Source organism: Theropithecus gelada, chromosome 4, assembly GCF_003255815.1.
Source record: "Theropithecus gelada isolate Dixy chromosome 4, Tgel_1.0, whole genome shotgun sequence".
In the NCBI taxonomy this organism is placed as follows: Eukaryota; Metazoa; Chordata; class Mammalia; order Primates; family Cercopithecidae; genus Theropithecus; species Theropithecus gelada.
This window is the reverse complement of record NC_037671.1, coordinates 160,981,167-161,004,261: the sequence shown is the minus strand read 5'-3', so window position 1 is coordinate 161,004,261 and position 23,095 is coordinate 160,981,167. Positions and strand designations below refer to the sequence as shown.

The following is a 23,095-nucleotide window of genomic DNA, read 5'->3' as shown; positions in this document are numbered from 1 at the left end:
TGAACTTTGGAAGCTAAGTGTTTTAATAAAAATTAATGTATCCAGCTACTCAGGAGGCTGAGGCGGGAGGATCTCTTGAGCCCAGGAGTTCAAGGCTTTGGTGAGCTATGATTGTGCCTACTGCACTCCAGCCTGGGCAACAGAGCAAGACCCTGTCTCTTTAAAAAGAAAAAAAAAACAACCACTAATTTCTTTTCTCCTCTTAATTTTACCATTTTCAGTCCAGAATTAAAAATACAGATGAGGAGAAGTTGAGTAGCTTAGAGCATAACTAAATGATATATGTTAATAACTGTAAATCTTTTAGAAATTTTGTTTATTAAAGCATTGGAGGCTTATTTTGTTCTTTTCATTATTAGAATGTGACCTACATAAATAATGCAGCTATATTGCATGTTCTTAGGTGGCATAAACAGTCTGGCTGTCAATATTTAATGATTTCAGCCTGACTATACAGAAGGTAATGGTATTTCTCACTGACTAATGACGTTTGAAACAGATAACATTGTTTAAATTCTGATCTCAAGTGTTGCTGAAAGTTGCTAACAGTGAAAATTGGTTGCTTCATATATTGTGATTTGACTTAAAAGTGAGAAAATAGAGGAAACATGCTGTTTGTGGAATAGCACTGCACAACCTAGAATTTATGACTGAGCTGATCATTAGTTTCTATGAAACAGTGCCAGAAATCATTATTTTTGTAGAGCAAGTAGATATGAACTGTTTTGTGATGCTCATAAAGAGTATTACTGGAATGGTATTTAAATCCATTTGTGTGAACTCTTGTTTATATTAATAGATAAGTAAGTGAAACAGTCTGAATTTTGGGGGGTAGTTATCAATAGAATTCTAACATAATGTGTATTATCCTTAGTGGTTCTTAGCTTCAAAAATTAAATTCAGGCAATCTCTAGAAGTTCATGATAGTGCAGAATTGTGGATTGTGACTAGGACAGGTTTTTGGTTGGCTTTATTTTTTAAACTTCAGAAGTCAAATGTAAATTTATTTTAAAAGTTAGTACATAAGTTCTATATGGATGCTTTCAATGATTTTTAAAAGTGGGATCTGAAAAAGCACTTTTCAATAGGGTTTTTTCTCTCTTGCTGGTCCTGAGGGATTGGGCAACACATTTAAATATGGAAGCGATCTACAGTGAATGCAATCCAGAGTTACTATCCTCTTCTTTGCTTATTCGCAGGTTCACAGATGAAGAGTCTAGAGTATTCCTGCTTGATAGGGGTAATACCAGGGATAAAGAGGCTTCAAAAGAGAAAGGATCAGAGAAAGGGAGGGCAGAGGGAGAATGGGAAGATCAGGAAGCTTTAGATTACTTCAGTGATAAAGAGTCTGGAAAACAAAAGTTTAATGATTCAGAAGGGGATGACACAGAGGAGACAGAGGATTATAGACAGTTCAGGAAGTCAGTCCTCGCAGATCAGGGTAAAAGTTTTGCTACTGCATCTCACCGGAATACTGAGGAGGAAGGACTCAAGTACAAGTCCAAAGTTTCACTGAAAGGCAATAGAGAAAGTGATGGATTTAGAGAAGAAAAAAATTATAAACTTAAAGAGACTGGATATGTAGTGGAAAGGCCTAGCACTACAAAAGATAAGCACAAAGAAGAAGACAAAAATTCTGAAAGAATAACAGTAAAGAAAGAAACTCAGTCACCTGAGCAGGTAAAGTCTGAAAAGCTCAAAGACCTCTTTGATTACAGTCCCCCTCTACACAAGAATCTGGATGCACGAGAAAAATCTACCTTCAGAGAGGAAAGCCCACTTAGGATCAAAATGATAGCGAGTGATTCTCATCGTCCTGAAGTCAAACTCAAAATGGCACCTGTTCCTCTTGATGATTCTAACAGGTAATTCCATATTGATCCCCAGTAAATAATCTGTGGGTAGTTAATATTCCAGTTAATTATCTTAAACTTTCTGAACATACCATTTTTTTATTTAAACCAATGGTATATTTTGTGTGTGTGTGTTATCAATATGTTCCAGACCTGCTTCCTTGACTAAAGACAGGCTGCTTGCTAGTACACTTGTCCATTCTGTCAAGAAGGAGCAAGAGTTCCGATCCATCTTTGACCACATTAAGTTGCCACAGGCCAGCAAAAGCACTTCAGAGTCATTTATTCAACACATTGTGTCCTTGGTTCATCATGTTAAAGGTATGCTTAGTATGTTTAGTATTGTGAATTAAATTTCTCTTGCATGCAAATAAAAAAATGAGTAATTATGCTTAATAATTCATGTACCCCAGGGCTAGCAAATATACATCAATGCTATTAAAACTTGGAAAAGCAGTTTCATGGAAGAGTCCCTAGTCTTGATAGCATTGAAACTTAGGAAGATAGTTAATAAAAAGTGATTGAAATGCTGGAGAAACCATACCCTAAAAATCTGTATCATGGTAGAACATGATGTAGATTTGTTGAATGCTAAAAGTGTTTTTTAAGTATGTCATTGTAGTGTATTTGAAGTGCAGAAGGCTTACAGATAGTCTTTCATTGCATGCCTATGGCTTGTGATAGTAAATCTTGGCATAGATTTATAACAAAGTCAGACAGGATTATTGAATATTATTTACTAGGAATTTCTTTTCAACTTTTAAAGAAATACAAAGTGGAAAAACTTTCTTTTTTGCGCTTAATTTTTAATATATAAACTTAAAATGATAAAACAAAATTTATCAGGATTTTTAGAGGAAAAACGTTCAAGAAATTTAGAAGAATATTATATAAATACTGGCTACATGAATAGTCACTAATTAGGATGATGATGACACTTCTTTAGGTCCTAAAGATAAGGGTGTTTATTTCAACTAAAGTAATGATTTTTTTTTTTTTTAATTTTTACCAGTATGTAATTATAGTTGCAAAGTTACTAGTAATTTTCAAAGATTTTTAGGTATCTCTTTTGGGTTAGGTTAAGTTTTGTTTTTGTGTTTAAAAAGCAACTTACTGTGAGACATGTTCTTTCCCAGGAACTTCAAAGACTGTTGTCCTTTAAAATTAATCCCCTCCTAGCTTTTAAAAAATTTGTCTTTTGACATGAGAACAGCTCACTGTAATAGATGAAACTTGGCTCTAGCAGTTCTTTATGCAGTTGATATATCAGAACAGTGAACCAGTTAAATGAATTTCTTTTGGGCTGTAATTATTTAAACACGGTAACAAGACAGTTTTGCTATTTGGCTCTAAGTAGGTTTGTGAACCAGTTTATGACCATATTACTGTGGTACATAAAATATGAAACATTCTTTTTTTAAATTTTTTAATCTTTTTTGGCCTATCTCCACATTTTACAATTTATTGCTGAATTTTGAGATCAGGTTTTGATAAATTTTTTCCTTTTTCTTTTTTCTTTTTTAAAAAAAGAACTGTAGTGATGTTTCATAATTGGTATTGTGCAACCGATCTGAACAGCTCTTACTTTATATAGAGCTGAAAATGCCCAGTGATGTTTTCTTTTTCATTGTAACTAGGTCCTGGAATATGTTTTGAAATGGCAAAATCCATGTTTCAAAGTAAAATAGCTGTTGAAAGATACAGGCAAAGTTGAATCTTCTGTCTTCCTGGCAAAAATGGCATAAAAACTGAGTTGCTAGCTCAAATTCCTGGGTTTCATGGAATTATGATTGAGGCACTACCCTTGTAGTGGCCGTTTCAAGTTTTAATGATTGGTTATGAGACATGTGCTGGATATTGGGCGGTAAGTTGACACAGATGTATGTTGACCTGTTAAGCAGATAGCTTGCTTCATAATGTGACATTTCATGGCTCATGACTTTATACGTCTTTCTATTTTACATTTACAACATATCTTTAACTGGTTTTTAAAATAATCAGTATTGATATTACTAGTTTGAAAATTGTTTAAAGAGAGACAAAACAGCAATATCAAATGTGCTGTTGGGTTTGCCAAGATGCCAGATTTTTGGATAATTATTGAATGTTAGTTGATTTAAAAATATTTTTCCAATTTCAATGATAGTATTCAGTGTTTTTATAAATCCATTTTTGTTGATATGGCAGCATAGTCACTGATGAAATTTAATAGTTTACTCAAACTAGCTTTTTGGTTAACTCCATATTTTCCTGTTAATTTTTGTTTTCTGCAAATGATTACTTGAAGTAACGTCATTGGTTCATATTGGCAAGGTATTAGAACATCCATAGATTGTGTTCCTTTTTATTCTGAGGAAGTAGTGTATTAATGAAGTAGAATTAGAGACTCTTGATTTAATCTATTAATTGCTCTTGGATTAGATGTAGTATTGACAGGGACCTGTGAGCAACTTTCGAAGCACTTTCCTGTTGAGGTACAAGAAATTGAAAGGGTAGGAGTTCCTGGTAACACTTGATTCTCTTTTGCTAGGTTTCTTGAGTATTTTTATTTTCTTTTCACCTGCTACATGCCCTTCTGTCACAAACAAATCTCTCTTAAAGTAAACTAAACTAATTGGACAGTATTTCTTCTAAATCAACAGAGCAATACTTCAAGTCAGCTGCAATGACCCTAAACGAGCGGTTCACTTCGTATCAGAAAGCCACTGAAGAACATAGTACTCGGCAAAAGAGCCCTGAAATACACAGGTATGTATCCTGCTGAATTGACATATAAAAACGTTGTTTTGGTAGGAAGACTCTGTTAAAACAATATTGTATTGGAAGTTTGCTTTTGTCATTGATACAAATTTGGTTTTATTCCTCATTTATGCTTTAAATGTATTTCTAAGTCTTGAAAATTCTGTAATTCTCAATTTTCAGCTTAGTTGAAATTGGTTGTTAGAACTTGAAATATTAACTCTTACTTCTCTGCAGTATGGAATTAAATAGTTATCAGTTAGTCTGGTTTTTGGGAGGGGCAGTGAAGGCCTAGAGTAACCTTTGAATTTCTAGTAAGTTTGTGAAATAAAAAATGTTCCATGAGAGAGAGAGAACAAAAGCATGAGCACTGAAGTCAGATAGTTGTGTTGAAATCCTGGCTGTGTCTCTTCATTGCATTGTGATGAACAACTTAATCCCTGGACATCAATTTTTTCATATATGAAATGTGGATAATCATACCCATTTTGCAGGGTGGCAGTGACAGTGATACTGGCTATGAAGTATCTGACTTGGTACTTCATACACAGTTGGTGTGGTTTTAGTGATGACTGCTAAAGCAGCACTGGGTAGTTGCAACCGATACTGACTTAAAAAGGAAAGGCGCAGAATAAAACCAAAGGGGCACTGAATATCTAAAAATATTGAAGACAGGAGCAAATAATCCTATTCATGTGTGTTTGTTGATGTTTAAAATGATACCCAGTTAAAACACATTTTTTCTATTTTTGGTCAATAAGTTGGATGTTTTAAAGGCCAGACTTCTATATAAAAATATCTGGTTGGAGCATTTTAATTCATTCTTCGTGGATATTTTTTCTTAATTATGTATTAGTAAATTAATAGTCTTGGTGTGCTCAATTAGTTGATTGGGAGAGAAATAACTGTCTTAGGAAAATGGATAATCGTGTGGATGTTTTCAAACCAAAAAGTTAGTAATATGACTAAAAATATACTTTATTTTACATTAAGGAGAATTGACATCTCACCAAGTACCTTGAGGAAGCATACCCGTTTAGCAGGGGAAGAGAGAGTTTTTAAAGAAGAAAATCAGAAGGTATGTTTTTGAATGTAATTTTTTTCATGTTAAGTTCAGCTTAGTTAATGATATTGTACCAAATATAGTTTCTCAAGGTAAAATGTCTATAGATATCTTCTACTTTTAATTCATAACTACATCATGGTAGTATGCATACTGTTCCTTCCTGGAAGAAATTAAGCTGACACTATGCTATCTTAAATTTAAACCAGGAGTATTTTTTCAAAACGCTAATGAAAGGAAAAAAAATAGTCCTAAGAAAAGCGTAAAGAATCAGTGGGTAGACAAAGGAAAATTACAAAATCAAAGATACAAATTAGAATTTTGAGATGAGATTCATTAGCGAGAGTAAATATTTCTCGATTTGTGTGTCTAAATTTAATATCTCTAGGTTCTTCACAGATAACAAGAAGTAATCCCCATGCTACTGGGCATTTTTGATGTGGATTAAGAAATAAGCATTCTAAGTACTGATTTACAAAAAACGTTTGGAGCAAAGACTGTTACCACTCTTGGAATATTTGGGGAATGGGGGAATGTCTTTTAAACATGAGAAAGGAGCCTGTGAAAGACATTGAGGGGTCTTGGTGAGAATGGAATTCAGTGGTTAAGGGGTCTCCAATATACTCTGACAATTCAAAATGACCTTTGCCAGGTAGACTAATCTATATCAGGCCATAAAATGTCTAGTAGTAGAAATGTGGGGAAAGATAGGGAACAACTGTTTTGAAGAGATTAGGGGACTTGGAAGTACTGCTTGATTCTAATTCTGGCTGTCACTAAGTACTATCTACATGATAACTGGAAAATAACCTCTTGAACTTTGCTTTTCTAATTAGAAAAACGAGAATGCTTCTGTTTTGCAGAGTTGTTGAATAATTGGGTTATTTTGAAAACAGGCACATTTGTTACTAGAAGCTATTACGGACAGTGGTAGTGTACAAGTTTAATAGGGCATGCTATTACTAGATGTGGAATCTAGAGCTTACAAATAAGGTGTTTTTTTTGTTTTGTTTTGTTTTGCATGGGGTGTATTGATCTTGAAAGAACAGATTCTGAGAAGTGAATGCTTTTTTTGGTTTTTAACTTAAATAACACCTTGGGTTCAAAGTTGTTAATTTAGTTTTCCCAACAGTTTAGTCTGTCCTCATGCTCTGACAGTGAGTATCTTCTCTCCTGATTACTTAGACCAGATTTTGATCCAGAGGAGAAAAAGTAGAGATAACTGATGAATAGATAAGAGGATATGCCATTGGTTTTTATCTTCCTGTCTGGATGAATAACATGTTAATATGTAATTATGTATATATAGTTTGTAATTTGCAAAGTGGTTTCACTTATATTATCTTGTTACTTGTGGACTTGGTAATACCTAGGTGAATAGGAAGGTTTTTTTGCTCTTGATTAGATTTTTTTCTTTGTGACTTTGGGAGCAAATAGGTGAGTAGTTGATACCATTTGGAGATACGTACTTTCAGTTTTATGAATGCTTATGAATATTATAGCCAGACTTCCCAGAGTAAATACTACTTATTGTTGAATACTAGCAAGGATGTCCACATTGCTTAGCATCTTACTGATGTATAATTTCTCTTCATTCCTAGATGCCTCTTTCCATCTTCCTAAATTATATAGTATTTGAAAAAGCAATGGAACAAGAAGGAGGTGAATTGTGACCCAGTTAAACTAATGTCCGTTGCAATACCTGAATTGAGAAAGGGCAGTATATGGCCCAAGATACTGAGTACAGGATTGCGAATATCTTTCTGGCTTTGTTTCTACCCTTGTTCAACCTCAATTGGTTTCATTAATCATATTTTACGTGCATGTTATGGAAATTATAGAATTCTTTTGAAGTTTTTTTTTTATTGGGTTGGTCAGATTATTTGGGAAGAGCTTGATCATAATGAGGCTTAAGTAATGAGAACCATTATGTTAGGATCTCTCTTTTTTAGGTAGAAGGCTACATCACAACTACAGATTATAACATCTGTATTCAACTATTGAAAACAGCATTTGGAAGGATGAGGGATAATAGGATATGCTGAGTGGAAAAAATATTTGTATCATTTACTGTACAAAAATTTATTATAGATTGTTTTGGATAAAAACCTGCAAAATTCTCAAGATACTTAGCTTTTAATAATTTCCCCAGTTCCACTGCACTTTGTATACCCTAAATGTTTAGTAAAAATAATCAAGTACTTTTTAACAAAAACTAAGTGATAGTATCTTATATGATTCATTATTTTCTGATACTAAAATGCCAGTTTAGAAGCTGGCATAAAATTTAACTCTATAATATGTGTATATATATTTTTTCTATTTCTCCCCTGAAATCTGTATTTTACGTCTGTCTTTTATAGGGAGATAAAAAATTAAGATGTGACTCTGCTGACCTTCGGCATGACATTGATCGCCGTAGAAAAGAAAGAAGTAAAGAACGGGGAGATTCCAAGGGCTCCAGGGAATCCAGTGGATCAAGAAAGCAGGAAAAAACTCCAAAAGATTACAAGGAATACAAATCTTACAAAGATGACAGGTAATTGTTCAAACTGACTAAGATAGGTTTTAGCTTCTAATTAGCCTTTAATAATTGTCAGCTTAATTGCTTTCAATTTTGACTGTGTAATCGAATGTTTAAATTTAAACAATTAAAATTATTTGTTTTACAGCAAAAATGTATTTGTCTTTTACACGGCTTATGGTGGATGAGGACAAAAACTTTGGAATAGCAAGCTAACACTGAAAAAAAAAATGACAAATTAATGTGTCCTATTATCCAGGCTACATCAGGAGGTTGGACTTCAATGCAGTGCATTTCTAGAAACAGTTTGTGTAAGAACTTTGGTTCGTTATGCTTGATTCCGCACTTTTTCAACTCATAACACCCAGAGTACAAGAATTTTAAACTGATATCTAGTGGTTTAACATGGGAGAGATGGGGGGGAGGAAGGACTAGAAATAGCAATGTGTATTAGTCTTTCAAAATAATATTTCCATGGAAACTGTTAGCAGTGGTAAGAGTTAACCACAGGTATGACCTTTTCGGGTGTTGCATTAAATCATGTAAATTTGATCATCATAGAGGCAAATAGGAACACAAAGTATTATAGATAATCTTTTTCCTTGCTATTCATTAGGTAAATGGTGGATTTTATTTGTGTTATTAAATTTATGGCTGTTATTTGTAATGTCATATGCTTTTTATTTGCTATAATGGTACTATAGCCCAAACTATACCAACTATTTTCACCCAGAGTGTACAAACTGCAGTCATTTTGAAACTTGGCCTTAAGAACATCCTTACTTTTTCCTACTCTTCTCTTCCTTTCGTTAAAGTAATAAAAGATATAAGTTAATTTAAAAATACTAAAGAACTGAACCTTATTCTTGACCTTTACAGACTACTATTTTCTAACTGGCAGGCCCTAGCATGTTTTTCATTATTGATGTAAAACACATATTGAAGGAGAATGGAAACAGATTGTGTCAAAATTTAACACCCAATTATTTTATTTACATAATTTTATTAGGGGATAGTGTTTTTGACTTGAAAAATATCTCTTCTATTGTAAGATTCAGCAGGGTCTTTATCTTTTTAAAAGTAGCACATTTTTTGTTTTCTTTATTTTGCAGTAAACATAAAAGTAGAGAGCAAGATCATTCTCGATCTTCATCCTCTTCAGCATCACCTTCTTCTCCCAGTTCTCGAGAAGAAAAGGAGAGTAAGAAGGAAAGAGAAGAAGAATTTAAAACTCACCATGAAATGAAAGAATACTCAGGCTTTGCAGGAGTTAGCCGACCACGAGGAACCTTTGTAAGTGAAAAAATTATCTTTGATTGTTTGGTGGGAGTTTATCTTAGAGTATAATGTACATAAGGAAGGTCATATACATGACTTAGAGATGTTATGTGTGTCATTATTCCTAAAGTCAGAGGTAGTATTGAAACACGAAGTGGTGTTTGAAGTGCTGTCTTCATTTAGAAATGCCATTTTGAGATCTAGAAGCATCTGTATAAACTAGGTACTTTTCTTGACTTCGAGATCAATAACTGTACCTAGTCCTTAAAGACCAAGAGTCAAGGAAAGTTACTGATTGGTAATAACATTTCTTTAATCACTTAGTTTTTGAAAAAGTACCTTAACGCCTTAATAAAACCCCTGTATGTTCATCTCTGTATTACAGTTACATTCATTTTGCCTGCTTTCTTCAAATCCTTGCTTATATGGGTATCAATCATAGAAATCACAAATATTTCATATAGCGTATACATTATCCCCATGTTTCCGTAAGTCGTTATAATTATTAATATAATGACTTTATGGTAGTGCATCTTCTTGCCTCTTTAATTTCTAGATTCACACTCCTACCTTGAGCGAGTATCTAGTTGGGTTTTGGTGGAGTTCATTAATTAGATAATTTGGGAAAGAGAAGAGCTTTGCTTATGTAGTGTTAGGTATGGCTGGATACTTGGGGCTTCTATGGTAATTCAAAGAAATTAGATAACTTTTGGCTAGTAAAAAGGAAAAACAGCTTGATTATTTAAAAATGTTAGTTCAGGCCGGGCGCGGTGGCTCATGCCTGTAATCCCAGCACTTTGGGAGGCCGAGGCGGGTGGATCATGAGTTCAGGAGGTCAAGACCATCCTGGCTAACACGGTGAAACCCTGTCTCTACTAAAAATACAAAAAATTAACCGGGCGTAGTGACGGGCGCCTGTAGTCCCAGCTACTCGGGAGGCTGAGGCAGGAGAATTGGCGTGAACCTGAGAGGCAGAGCTTGCAGTGAGCCGAGATTGTGCCACTGCACTCCAGACTGGGAGAAAGAGCGAGACTGTCTCAAAAAAATAAAAAAATTAGTTCAGTCCTTGAAAGTACAGTATTCTAACACTTAGGTTGATCATTTCTTCTTAACCTACTCAACTTTTAGTTGGCAGAATTTTTTGCCTATGATATAAAATGGCCATCCTTTTCATCCTCAATGGCTACGAGATTTAGATAGGAAATTAGGGCATATGTTTTTTGTTACTGCAGTAAAATTAGAGTTTGCATGTAACTAAATACCTTTTGATTGCATCACTAAACAACTTTGTTAATGTTAATCAGTTTCGAATTAGAGGCAGAGGAAGAGCCAGAGGAGTTTTTGCTGGGACAAATACTGGTCCAAACAACTCAAATACTACTTTTCAAAAGAGACCGAAGGAAGAGGAATGGGATCCAGAATATACCCCAAAGAGCAAGAAGTACTTCTTGGTGGGTGTTAGACATCTGTGTTTATTTGGTTTGCATTAATTTTCAAAGCATACTAGGTGAATACATTTGAGTACAGATAACCACTATTATAAGAAGATTCACCGTTATGTGGGAAACCTTTTTTAAAATAATTACCCAGATGATTTGAAATTTTGAAAAATGTGGGTCCCTTTAGTCCTGTTCATACTTTCTTGATACTAAACATAGGCTGATCAGGGTAAGCGAAAAATATACCTGATTTGTTACCCACATTCAGAGAAGAACATCATATTATAGTTGAGCTTAATGTTTGTTTTATATCTGTCTATAAGACAGTGACAGTTGTAGAAACTTCACATTAAGATGTACCTTCCATCATCATAGCTATTTGTTTAAATGAAAAGGAGAAGAATTTTTTCAAAGTACGTGTAATTAAGAATTTTAGGGAGGCTGTCAGCTTTCACTGGTGAAAAAAGATGATGAAAAATTACAGAAAAGTTGCTGCTAGGTAAACTAATTTGGTGCTTCCTGTGGTAGAGGTGCTTTTCCCTCTGAAATAGTTTTTCAAGGATGAAGCTAGAGGTGATAGGTCTTGAAGGATTCTCTAGATAAGGATGGGCATTTTCTGCTGTTTGGCATGGGGAAAAGGGTCCCTGCTGCATTATAGAGGTGTACAAGAATATACCAAAACTATTACCAGAAGTATTCATTTTTTTATCATGGCTTTTCAGAGAATTTATGTTTCAGAGACTAGTTCTGAAAACTAGTTGCTTCCATGGAGGAAAATTGTATTGGACTTGGAAGAGTTGACTTTTTCAGTTGGCTTTTTATGAATATATTTGAATAAACCTCAATGTCCATGACATACCTACTTAGAGATTATAGCTGTAGTTCGAAGTGGATCTCTGTTTTGTCTGGAAAAACAATATATTTGTTTCAAAAATATATTTCCATTTGCCTCTTTTTTGGCATGTTAATGACCGAGAACCAAAAAAAAGGTTATAGAGTGCGTTATGCATGATGTTTTCTCAGTTTATGCTTCTTGAGTGGCTTGAATTGACATTCTGGAAAGTAAAAGGCATTTGATACGTAGAAAAATGTGAAAGATCCATCTACTTCTTGGTTCAATAATTTATGTATTAACAGACATGTTTATGGTAGGTACTAAGGATGGAAAGACAAGTAGGATTATGTTTATGCTAGGTACTAAGGATGGAAAGACAAGTAGGATGTGATTCCAGTTTTTGACTTAGAGGCTAGTAGTAGAGAAACAGACATTCTAAATATATATGGTGGCTTTTTGCTTTTCCCAAAGAAGGAATAGGTGGATTTTTGCAAAGGAGAGAGTGATTAGAAGAGACTTTTGTAGAGGAACTTGACCTTAATTAATCTTGAGGTTAAGAGGTAGGCAAGTGTACTGCACATAGCAGAAGGAGTGAAACAGCATGGTATAGAGGACTATAGTATTCAGATGGCTAGATGGTTGGTATAAGTTTGGGAAAATTGAGTACAAGGAGTCACAGTGTCAAAGGTCTTAATACTTTTAAGAAAATAGAGTTTTAAGCAGAGTTTACATAAATCATGGGTGTTAAAAGTTAAGCAATTTGAGAAAATATAGTGTCTGAACTAAGGGGCTAGATTTGAGAAAAAGTAACATTTATGGGGACTTGAATTCAGGGGTGTTGGTAGTGAGAGGAAGGAATCTAAATCTATAGGAAAGAAGCTGCTTTAAAAAGATTAAGTTCTGTTCTGAACAGGTTGAATTTGAAGTTCTTGGGAGAAATGGATCTGTCCAGTGGATAGTTGGTAATTCAAATTTAGAGAAACAAAAAAAAGTGCTGTAATTTTATAGGTCACTGTTAAAGCTGTGGTAAGATCACAGAAGAGAAGAGATAAAGACCAACATATCAAAGGTGGGGTGAAAAGTAAGAGAGAGAGTAAAAATGCCAGAGAAGTAGACCAGGTATGATAGGTCAGGAGGTGAAGAAGGAATGAGAGGTGAACATGTAGATAGTAATTGTTTACCACTTTTAACAACTTACAAATACAAAATTTAGGCCTTTTTTTCTATGGCATTCTCTTAAGAATCTGCTATCCCTTAAAAAATACATACTCATTTTAGGTTGGCATTTAATTAGGCAGTAGTTTCATTAAGAAGAGTGTCTTATTTTAAGAATTTAGCCATATATAAGTAGCAGTAGTATTTTTATATGTTGCTTTGCTGGGTTATATTTAAAAATCTTGGTCTCTGTATAAAACCGTACACATTGATTTGCCACAGACTGATCATGTTCACTAGAATATCAAGCAAAATTACACACTGTTTCCTTATAAATCAATTCCCAAAGTTAATTATTTTCGTTTTTACTTAATTATGAGCCATTGAAATGGCAACTTTGGTTTTCACATGGATAGTTAAATTAAAAAATTTTGTATCTTACATGTAAAGGAATGTTGAGGGAAAAAAAGAAAAATACGATTCAGAAGGAAAATCTTCTAAAACTAGACATTCATTCCCTTAGGTTCTTTCAGAACAATTGACCAGTTTAAGAGAGTTTGCCCATTTGGATGAAACATTAATACTTAGTAATAACAGGCCAGGCACGGTGGTTCATGCCTGTAATCCCAGCACTTTGGGACACCGAGACAGGCAGATCACGAGGTCAGGAGTTCAAGACCAGCCTGGCCAACATGTGGAAACCCTGTCTCTCCTAAAAATACAAAAAGTAGCGGAGCGTGGTGGCGCGTTGCCTATAGTCCCAGCTACTCAGGAGGCTGAGGCAGGAGAATCGCTTGAACCCAAGAGGCGGAGGTTGCAGTGAGCCAAGATTGCGCCACTATACTCCAGCCTGGGAGACAGCGAGAATCTGTCTCAAAAAAACAAAACAAAGCTTAGTAATAATAGATAACATTTATTAAGCATTATGTACCATGCTCGGTGCTGTTGTGAGTGTTCCGTACGTATTAATACTTTAAAAAGCCTTTTGAGTTGCGGCTGTTACTCCATTTTTGTGGATGGAAAAAACTGAGGTACAGAGGTTGAGTAGCTTAACCAGAGTTATGTGGCTAGTAGCAGTGGGGTCAGGACTTAACTCATTGGGCTCCAGAGTCAGGGTTCTGAAAGGTCTTGTTTGTACTATTTGTTGTCCAATACTGAGTTATAGTAATCTTTGTTGCATTCTTTTCTGAAATTTCCTATCTCTAAGATTTGTTTTATGCAAAGGTGTGATAATGTTTTCATAATAAAAATTCCAGGAAAGATACTAGTTTTAGTTAGAACCTGAAATTCTATGGAGTGATGAGTGTGAAGAGTTGGAGCAAGTGGGAAAGTACTGAAGGTTCTCAGTGTTGAGTTGCTGCCTTCAAAGGAAGAGAAAATCCCTGGTGGGGAAGGGGGTTCAGGATTGGAGTTTTGGTAATTAACTGTTTGAAACTTGATCCTTGTATAGAGAAGAGAGAAGATGATTCAGAAGGTCTTGGTTCTAATACAGACTCCTTTGTTAACATGTTCTTAGCTGTGTATAAATATCTAACTTCTGGCCCATCTTAATCTGAGATAATTAAAATTTAAAAATTTTAATAATGAGATTGAAATCTTCGATATAAAACTTGAGTATTAAGAATATGTTTAGCATCAAAAATCTCAATTAAGTAGCTGCCAGGATACCCTACGAAAGACACAGTTATTGTTTAGGTGCTGTTGTGTTTGCCAGGTTTCAGATGATTGTATATTAAAAGCAATGGCTAGTTTAACCCCAGTGTTTAGCTTTGCCATATGGCTTTTCTGTTTCTGCTAACTCTTAACTACCTGGTGTGGTAATCATATATTGCCACCAGGGTATCTGGGAAATGTGTTTTATGGGTGATGGTCACAAGGGGTAGAAGTAAGGGCTAGCTCTGTGACCTTGGGCAAGTTACTTAATTTCTTTGTGCCTCAGTTTATTTATTTCTAAAATGGGGATAGTAACAGTATTTTAGAGGGTTGTTGTGAGGATTAGATGAATAAGTACATGTAAAGTGTTCAGAACAGGGCCAGACCCATATTACACACTATAGAAACATTATTGCCACCGTTTGTTGAGTGCTTGCTTGTCAGACACTGGGCCAGGCACTTTCTACTGATCTGTGTTCCCTCAAGGAACATATTATTAAAATGAAGTAAATTCTAGAGAGGTTGCCCAAAGTCACACAGTTTGTGGTGATTTAAATCCGTGCTTCTACTTCAAAACCTCTTCCCAGAATCCATGGCGTATTGTGTAAATATCATAAAAAAGCTCTCAAGAGTTGGGTATGTTAATGTGATAAGGGAGCATGAAATTATGTAGTCAAGTGGGCATTATTTTTAGTGGCAGGCTGTTTTAAAGTAGTTTATTTTGGGTTTGCAATAAACTGCTGTATTTAAATTTACACTTTTGATAGTTCCAAGATTCATTATAGAGTCATGTACACCTCTACCTAGTAATCTTTGAATGGTTTGATAAAGATAGATTATTAGCAGTTGGTAAGTTCTCTTTCATATAGCCTGTTAGTTACCCATATAATTGAACTTTTCAAGTCATGAAGGGGGTTAATCAGTTAAATGAATATGTCCAAAGGCAAAGTCTTCTGTTTTGGGGAAAAAAAACTCATATCACATATTACGTAAAAAAAGTTTTAGTGGCTTTTGGATGATTGCTCACTACTAGTACTCTATAGATTACACAACATTTTGTTTGCATTATACCGCTTTTCTCATGCAGGGGCATTTTGCTTTATTTCTCATTTTTGTGGGTGACAAAGTTAGTAAGTTAGCAGTTAATTAAATTACATACAGGACTCCCTTGGCCTTTTGTATGAATGTAATACCCATCTCTACTCATCTACAAAGTCTAGTACTTTTCAGTTTTGCAGATTGTTTTGCTTAGTAGAACAATTCATAATTTAGGGAACATCTGTATTTGAATATAATTAATAATTAAAGCTGGGATGTGATAACTGCAGTACTTTAGATTGATGAAGAAGAACTGAGTGAGGTGTTAATTCTAGGGACCATGTCATGATTTACCGTTGAAATTCTCTAACCCAGAACATTGATATGTACTATACATTGATCTAGATTTCAATCTCAGTATATTTAAAATCTACTTTTATATGTAAAGTATAAAATTCATACCACCAGTTTCATTTTAGTGAACGTTAGTGATATTTTTATGACTTTCTGCTGCATCTTTATGACTAACATGGTTAGAAATAACCAGAAAAACTGGTTATTTTATCTCATTGCATTTGGTGTAATAAGTGGACTTGGATTGACATAATATGAAAACAAAACTGAGAATTCTAAAAATCAGTGGTAATTTAGCAGTTGAGATTCTCCAAATGATTGGGTAACCCTCAGTGCTTGGGTTGCTAAGTAGTAAGATGTGGTTATTCTCTTGACGATGGAATATATTTTTGTTGAAAAATGCAGTTTTACTGGTTTTGTTTTAGAATATTACCAATCTCATATATCCAATCTTCAGAAGATTAATACTGTGGTTTATGATTGGAGAAATGATCTTTACAAGAAACATTTCATTGACAATTGTTTTTAACCTTTCTGTAGCATGACGACAGAGATGATGGTGTGGATTATTGGGCCAAAAGAGGAAGAGGTCGTGGTACTTTTCAGCGTGGCAGAGGGCGCTTTAACTTCAAAAAATCAGGTAGCAGTCCTAAATGGACTCATGACAAATACCAAGGGGATGGGATTGTTGAAGATGAAGAAGAGACCATGGAAAATAATGAAGAAAAGAAGGACAGACGCAAGGAGGAAAAGGTATAAAATTTCACCTTGTGATTCTGACAGATTTTTTTTGATACAGGTTTGGTGGGTGAATTAGTTATTTCATTTTTAGGAACAATTATTAATATGGTTCCTTTTCACTCTCCACATCTTGTGTTAATCTTTAATTTTTTTTCTCTCTCTTTTAGGAATAATAAATAATGAAGTAAGATTACAGCAGAGCAGAACTTGCACCCACCATTTTTTACCTGATTTTTGTTTTCAAATAAGAATGTAAGCATTTTACTTAAATTTTACTGTTTGCAAGTAGTCTATAGAAATTTTGTTTTAAGTTTTCAAATATCTTGAGAAATAGTAGACTGTATGTTGAAAATTGTACTGAAATAAAGTAGAAAATTGTTACGTACCATATTTGTAACTATCAACTTTTAAAAAAAACTTTTAACGTTTTTGTTACATGCATTGTAATTCTGCTTTGTCTATAAGATACGGTCAAGTACAGCTCTGTGAAAGTTCTGATTCTCTTCCTTCCCTGTTTGTCAATGTTTTATTCTGAAGTAAACGTTAGCTCTACATATAAATCCTGGAACAGAAATTGTTTATAGAGATTACACTAATTATTTTAACTGTATACATCTGTTTAATTTGAACACACTACATTGTAGGGTGACTAATTTTTGAAGTATACCACAGACAAAAGGTTGTTACTTTGGTAAACTAAGCTAGTTTAACACTTGAGCAAATGCTTAAGAAGGAGTAAAAAAAAAAAAAAAAAGCTTTGCCAATAGCTAAAAAGTACAAGCTATTAAAAATTAGACTGAAAAGTTTTGAGAAAATGTTATTTTTACTGAAAGCAAGCAGTGGCCTATAAAGAACATTCTTAGGAGCCTTTTCTATTTGCGTTCAAAACCGAGTGTTCTCTTTCTATTCCTATTTGATAGTTTGAGTCATGGTCTTAGATATTAGCTATTTGTGAGAGGAAACTGGTTTGTAATAATACTGCAAATAGAAACCCCATTTCTACTGAACATCCTAGTTTTAAACAGAAGAAAAACTGTAATCCTGGGGTTGGTATGGAGGAGGTTTATCCTGCAGAATAAGTTGATACATTAGTACCTGATTTCATATCTTACATATTTATTTGAGCTGAACATTAGTTTGTAGTGTAACTATTAGTAAAAATAGAGAAACACAACATACTGTTCATTAATAGTATTTTAAGAAAATTGTTTTTCAAATGTCACCAATAAAAGTTTTGGCAGGAAGCTTGTTGCCGCATTGATCTAACTTGTTTCCCCCCCCCGACCTCCCCCCTTTTCAGTTGCAGTTTGTGAAATGGCTTTTTCTTTTTTCTCTTAAGGGTTCTATTCTTCAGGTAGATAATTTTTCAAATGTGAATTATCTTTTGTGTCTATATATTGATAGCTCTTAAAGGAGTGAAAATCTAAAATATTAAATTTCAATGTTAAGTCTATCTGCTTTATGGGCATATATAAAAGTAGACACATTTCATTTGTTAATTTAGTTGTGTGTGTTAAAAGGAGCTAATGCTTATTCTGTTAATGTAAACTTTTGAAGATCTTAAGTGTATTGCTCTTTCATCTTAAAACATTTTCGAGGATTTGCAATGCGTCTAGCACCTCGATTACAGCCAGGGACGTTGGTTAAGAGCTGTTGGAAACAAAACTAAAAGCAAACTCAACATATGTGATGTTTATGGCCCTCAGATCCTTAGTATTGTGTGATTTTTTTTCCCCCCTTAACATGTCTTTCTGAAATTGTCTATTAAAGCAGAGGAAATACCTGCCAAAGGAAGTATGTATTGCATTAATCAGGACATAACTGATATTTTCCTGTTCAGAATAATACGTGTGAAAGCAACATGGATGTGATCCCCAACACAGAATTTTCATGACCCTTTTATTGTATACAAATAAATACATAACAGTTACTTGGTTAGACATCAAATCTGTGTGCATGACTATGTGCTCATCCACTTAAGACAATAGATAAAAGGGGATTTGAGAAATTATTTAATAGGGAGTGGAAATAAAGCTACTTAATTCCTGTGGGCAGGTTATATTTTAAGTTCAAATGCACTGCTTTAACCTTTGGTTACTTTTATTCTATTAAACAAAATTGAGGAAAGAGTGTTATACCAGAATATAGTAGGCTAGGGTGATGGTAAGAACTCTGTAATAGAATGTCATTATGGATGTTATCTTTTTCAGATCAAGCATATAAAAAGTAGCCTGTATATTTTTTTAAAACACATCTTAACTCCACACTTTACGACATAAAAGTTGAATGGTTCCTCTTGGCAAGGATATTTGCTTACAAATGCTAGGAAATAACTCATTGATACCTGCGTTAACATATTTTGCCTAGAGAAGGGCAATAAAAACTGAACCAAAGGATATTTCCAGAAAGGATTAAGAAAGCTGTTTAAGAAGGCCATGACTCTTTAGGTGTGTATGTGTACCTTTCAGCATCCTAGGAATTTTTATATTAAAAGCAAAACGTTTTTCCAATTACAGTCTACTTCAAGGAATTACTATTCTTCCTTTTGTCACAGGTAAAATCAGTGTCGGGAATTATAATTTGAGAAAAATATTACCCAGTAAGTAACATTGAATGTAGATGGCTAAACGATTCTTACTCAGTGTGATGTATAATGCAACAGGGACCCTTGTAAATTGTCATACGCCAATAAAATGTCACAAGTAATAACCGCTGTTGTTTGTTTACCTGTGTCTGTTTCACACAACTTATTTCCATGGCCTATTTTAGAATACTAGCACATCTGTTAGGAAGATTACTGGTGTGGTAAGGCTTGATAAATGCTTTATAAAATCCCTCAAACCTCTCTGTACTGTTTTTGTGTTTTGTTTTGTTTTTGTTTTTGTTTCCCTTGTCTCCCCTGGGAAAGTGGGAAATTTTACAGTTGGTAAATCTAAGCCATTATTTTGAAATATAGGAATTCTGGATTTCTAGTTTGTCCTCTTTTTCTTATGTTAATCTGGGACCTTACACCCATAATAATATGGTGATTACTTCTCTTTCTAAAAATGCAGTAGCTAGTGAATAACTAAAAAGAATGGTCTTTTCATTCACTTTGAGTAAGATCTGGTATAATTCTTACCATGTGCCATTCTGTCACTTTTAACAAAGCATTTTCATAGAAGTTTGCTATGACAAACTGACACATTTTGACTCATGCAAATGGCAAATTAGTCCTTAAAAATTCTGTGAGAGAAATAAGAACACTGTGTGTACATATATATGCTTGTAAAGGGTTGTGTAAGATCATTGGTAGCTTAGTTATACTGGATAATTGTAATGATATATACAAATTTCTTATATAAGTATGCTGCATTATTAAGGACATTTATTAAACTTACTTTTTCTGGGTTTCAACTGGAATCCCTTTGGTGGGGATGTACCTATAATTTCCTTGTGGAATAATACACTGTCACATCCAGAAAGAGAAGTACAGAGGCCTTTCTCAGTTTACAAAGTTGAAGGGGAAGGCAAATGGAGAAATAAACTTGTCATTGGGATTAATTTGGCTAGACTCAATCTCTTGAGCCTTAATATGAGAAAGTAATATCCATTATATGTTTGGAGTTCTCAAATAGTTGATACTATTGTTAAATCTGTTTCAAATTTTATTGGGGTAGATACTAAAAATTAGTACACTGTCCTAATGAAGTTTAAATGAACAAGTTTTACATTTCTTAGGATTCGGGAATATATGGAATCTAGTTGTATTTAATTGAGAGCCACAGAGATTGTTGATTTATGAGTTGGACTCCTATTGTTTTAGAAACAATTTTGTGACGGAGTCTTGCTCTGTCACCAGGCTCGAGTGTGGTGGCGCAATCTTGGCTCACTGCAAGCTCCACCTCCTGGGTTCAAGTGATTCTCCTGCCTCAGCCTCCCAAATAGCTGGGACTACAGGCGCCCGCCACCACGCCCCAGGCTAATTTTTTGTATTTTTAGTAGAGACGGGGTTTCACCAGGTTGGCCAGGATGGTCTGGATCTCTTGACCTTGTGATCCACCCACCTCAGCCTCCCAAAGTGCTGGGATTACAGGCGCGAGCCACCGCGCCTGGCCTATTACTCATTTTCAATGTTAAACTTTCCTCACATTATTTTAAATACCACTTTTATTCAAAATTTCCAAGCTTACAATTATACAAAGTTCTCTTGCCATTTTACTATTTGAATATTCCAAAAGATAAGCTATTGTTTAAAAGGAAGTAGAAAGGCAATACAGATTTCAGATGAAGCCCTGAAAGTAATTGGAAGAGCCGTAAAGAGTTTTCATGGTGCAGTCATATTTCAGGTTAGTGTTAAACATGTTCTAGCACTTCAGATCCAGCATTTCACAGGTATTGTCTATGACTAAGTTTACAAAGTGAGGGGGTAGCAAAAATTAGTAAATAACATTGGTATGTGGAAGGAACAAGAATGGAAGTACTTTGTGAATGACAGATTTTCAAACATTTTTATCTAGATGGTGGTGACTCTGAAATTTACCTCTTAAACTTCTCTCCTGAACTCCATTTTTTTCTCTCCACCTCTTCCCTGGATAGTTCTGCTGGAACTTCAACACTCCAAACTGAATTCATCACCTGTACCCCATCCTACTGCAAACTGATGTTCTTTCCTTTATCCATTAAGCTAGTTGGACATCCCTATAAAGTGTATGTTCTGTCTTTTCCTCTCTACTGCTGCCCCCCCCAAAACCCCCACCCCCAATAATAGATGCTTATCACTATCCCCAACTGCTGCATTGGTCTCCTAGTTTGGACTCTACCCATAAATTTAATCTTTATATTGCCATCTCTGGGATGTTTTTCAAGTACAAAATTACAATCATTTTAAAACCAAAATTTACTCATTGATGTCTTCCTGTTGTCTGAACCTTAGCCATGATGAACTATAGGAACTCCCTATGAACTGTTTTTGGCCGCTTTGCCTTATGCTACTCCTTGTTCACTTATCTTAAAGTCTTACACCCTAGCAAAACATTTCCAATTCCTGTTTTTGTTCTGAGGCCACTGAATGCAGCACATATTAAACTAGTAATTCATTCCACATATGTGTCTCCGCCAGAATAAAATATTAGCATTTAGTATTGTGCTTGGCACACATACTGTAGTTATGTAATAAATGGTCCTTGAGTGTATAAATGAAAGAATGGTAATTCCATATTTATAAAGGCTTGATTTAATTTTATGGCTGCTGCTGCTTGAAACATGTACAGTCTGAGTTGTGTTAAAAATGTGCTGGGATTACAGGCGTGAGCCACCGCTCCTGGCCAAGATAGGTTCTTGATTGCTGTGTTGAAATCCTTAAAGGGCATTCCCAGATAAGAGACACTTTCAAATCACATAGGATCAGGAGACTGGTATTTGATACTTCCTTGTCCGATCTCCTCATTTTAACATGTTACATGTTTAAAGGACAAATCAGTCAGTAGGTAAAAAATCTTAGGGACATAGGCTTACCAGCTCAATATAATGAGCTAATTCAATATAATGAGCTAATAATTGACAACTAGATACTTTTACATGCAGCTTGTGAATAGCAAGTTTTCTGCCTGGATCAAACTGGGGGAGGGGAACACAGGAAAAACCTCAGAAAGCAAGCCACCATATTTTTTAACACTACTCAGAGACAACAGAAAAGCTAGCTTTGTGGTGTCAGAAAAGCTTTCTTGGACCTTATCATTCTAAGAGTTCAGGAAAATCTAATTTCATGTAAAAATGAGCAATGGAAAAAATGTCCAATCACATAAAAGGATTTTGTCAAAATGGAATTATGAATGCTTTAGTAAACCGTGGAGGAAATACCTCTGAAGAATTTAGAAGAAAGTTGTCAGCAAAGCATTCATGGATGTAGTATTTGACCTGGGTCCTCCTTGTTATCTAAATCAGTTGGAATATTAAGCTATGCTAATAGTGCAGCTGGAACAGTAGTGGTTCCCTTCTTATTCTGCAGGAATGTTTTCATTCTGACTCTGCTGTTTGATAAGAGAGTGGGAAAGGGAGGGGGTTATAAAGCCGTGATTTATTCACAAGGGCATAGGGAAGGACAAGGAACTTGAGAAAATGGTGACTTACTCCATGTGGGGTTTCTGATCCATCATCATCCTTGTTCTGCACTTTCAACCATATCCAACTCAGACTACTGGGCATATCACTGTAATTGCTATCAATTGTTTTGCTAGTTGTTTAGTCCCAAATCATTCTTTATCATCTTTTCTGTCATACCACATTTAGGTATTTTATTCAACAAACGAACTGAATGCCTATTATATACCAGACACTCTTCTAAAGCACTGGGGAAAGATACAGCATGGATCAAAACAAATTCCTGTTCTCCTGGAGTGTACAATTTTGTTTGGTGGTAGGGGAAGCATATCTGAATATGAC

The 23,095-nt window shown here is 34.7% G+C and overlaps 1 protein-coding gene across 5 annotated transcripts in view; it reads left to right on the top strand.

Moving 5' to 3' along the window:
• Positions 1 to 19,642, top strand: part of BCLAF1 (BCL2 associated transcription factor 1) — a 31,535-nt gene extending 11,893 nt beyond the window's left edge. The window contains exons 5-14 of one of the 5 annotated variants that reach the window (XR_003118978.1): positions 1,200 to 1,865; positions 2,005 to 2,174; positions 4,496 to 4,601; positions 5,586 to 5,670; positions 8,019 to 8,194; positions 8,328 to 8,490; positions 9,292 to 9,472; positions 10,762 to 10,908; positions 16,472 to 16,684; positions 16,840 to 17,916. Coding sequence is in view for 4 of the 5 variants with exons in the window: in XM_025381977.1 (XP_025237762.1) it covers positions 1,200 to 1,865; positions 2,005 to 2,174; positions 4,496 to 4,601; positions 5,586 to 5,670; positions 8,019 to 8,194; positions 9,292 to 9,472; positions 10,762 to 10,908; positions 16,472 to 16,684; positions 16,840 to 16,845 (1,750 nt within the window). In the remaining variant the exon portion in view is untranslated. Of the gene's footprint in view, positions 1 to 1,199; positions 1,866 to 2,004; positions 2,175 to 4,495; positions 4,602 to 5,585; positions 5,671 to 8,018; positions 8,195 to 8,327; positions 8,491 to 9,291; positions 9,473 to 10,761; positions 10,909 to 16,471; positions 16,685 to 16,839 lie in introns of all 5 variants that reach the window. The other 4 variants (XM_025381977.1, XM_025381978.1, XM_025381980.1 and 1 more) reach the window with 4 other exon arrangements.
• Positions 19,643 to 23,095: the final 3,453 nt, after the last annotated feature.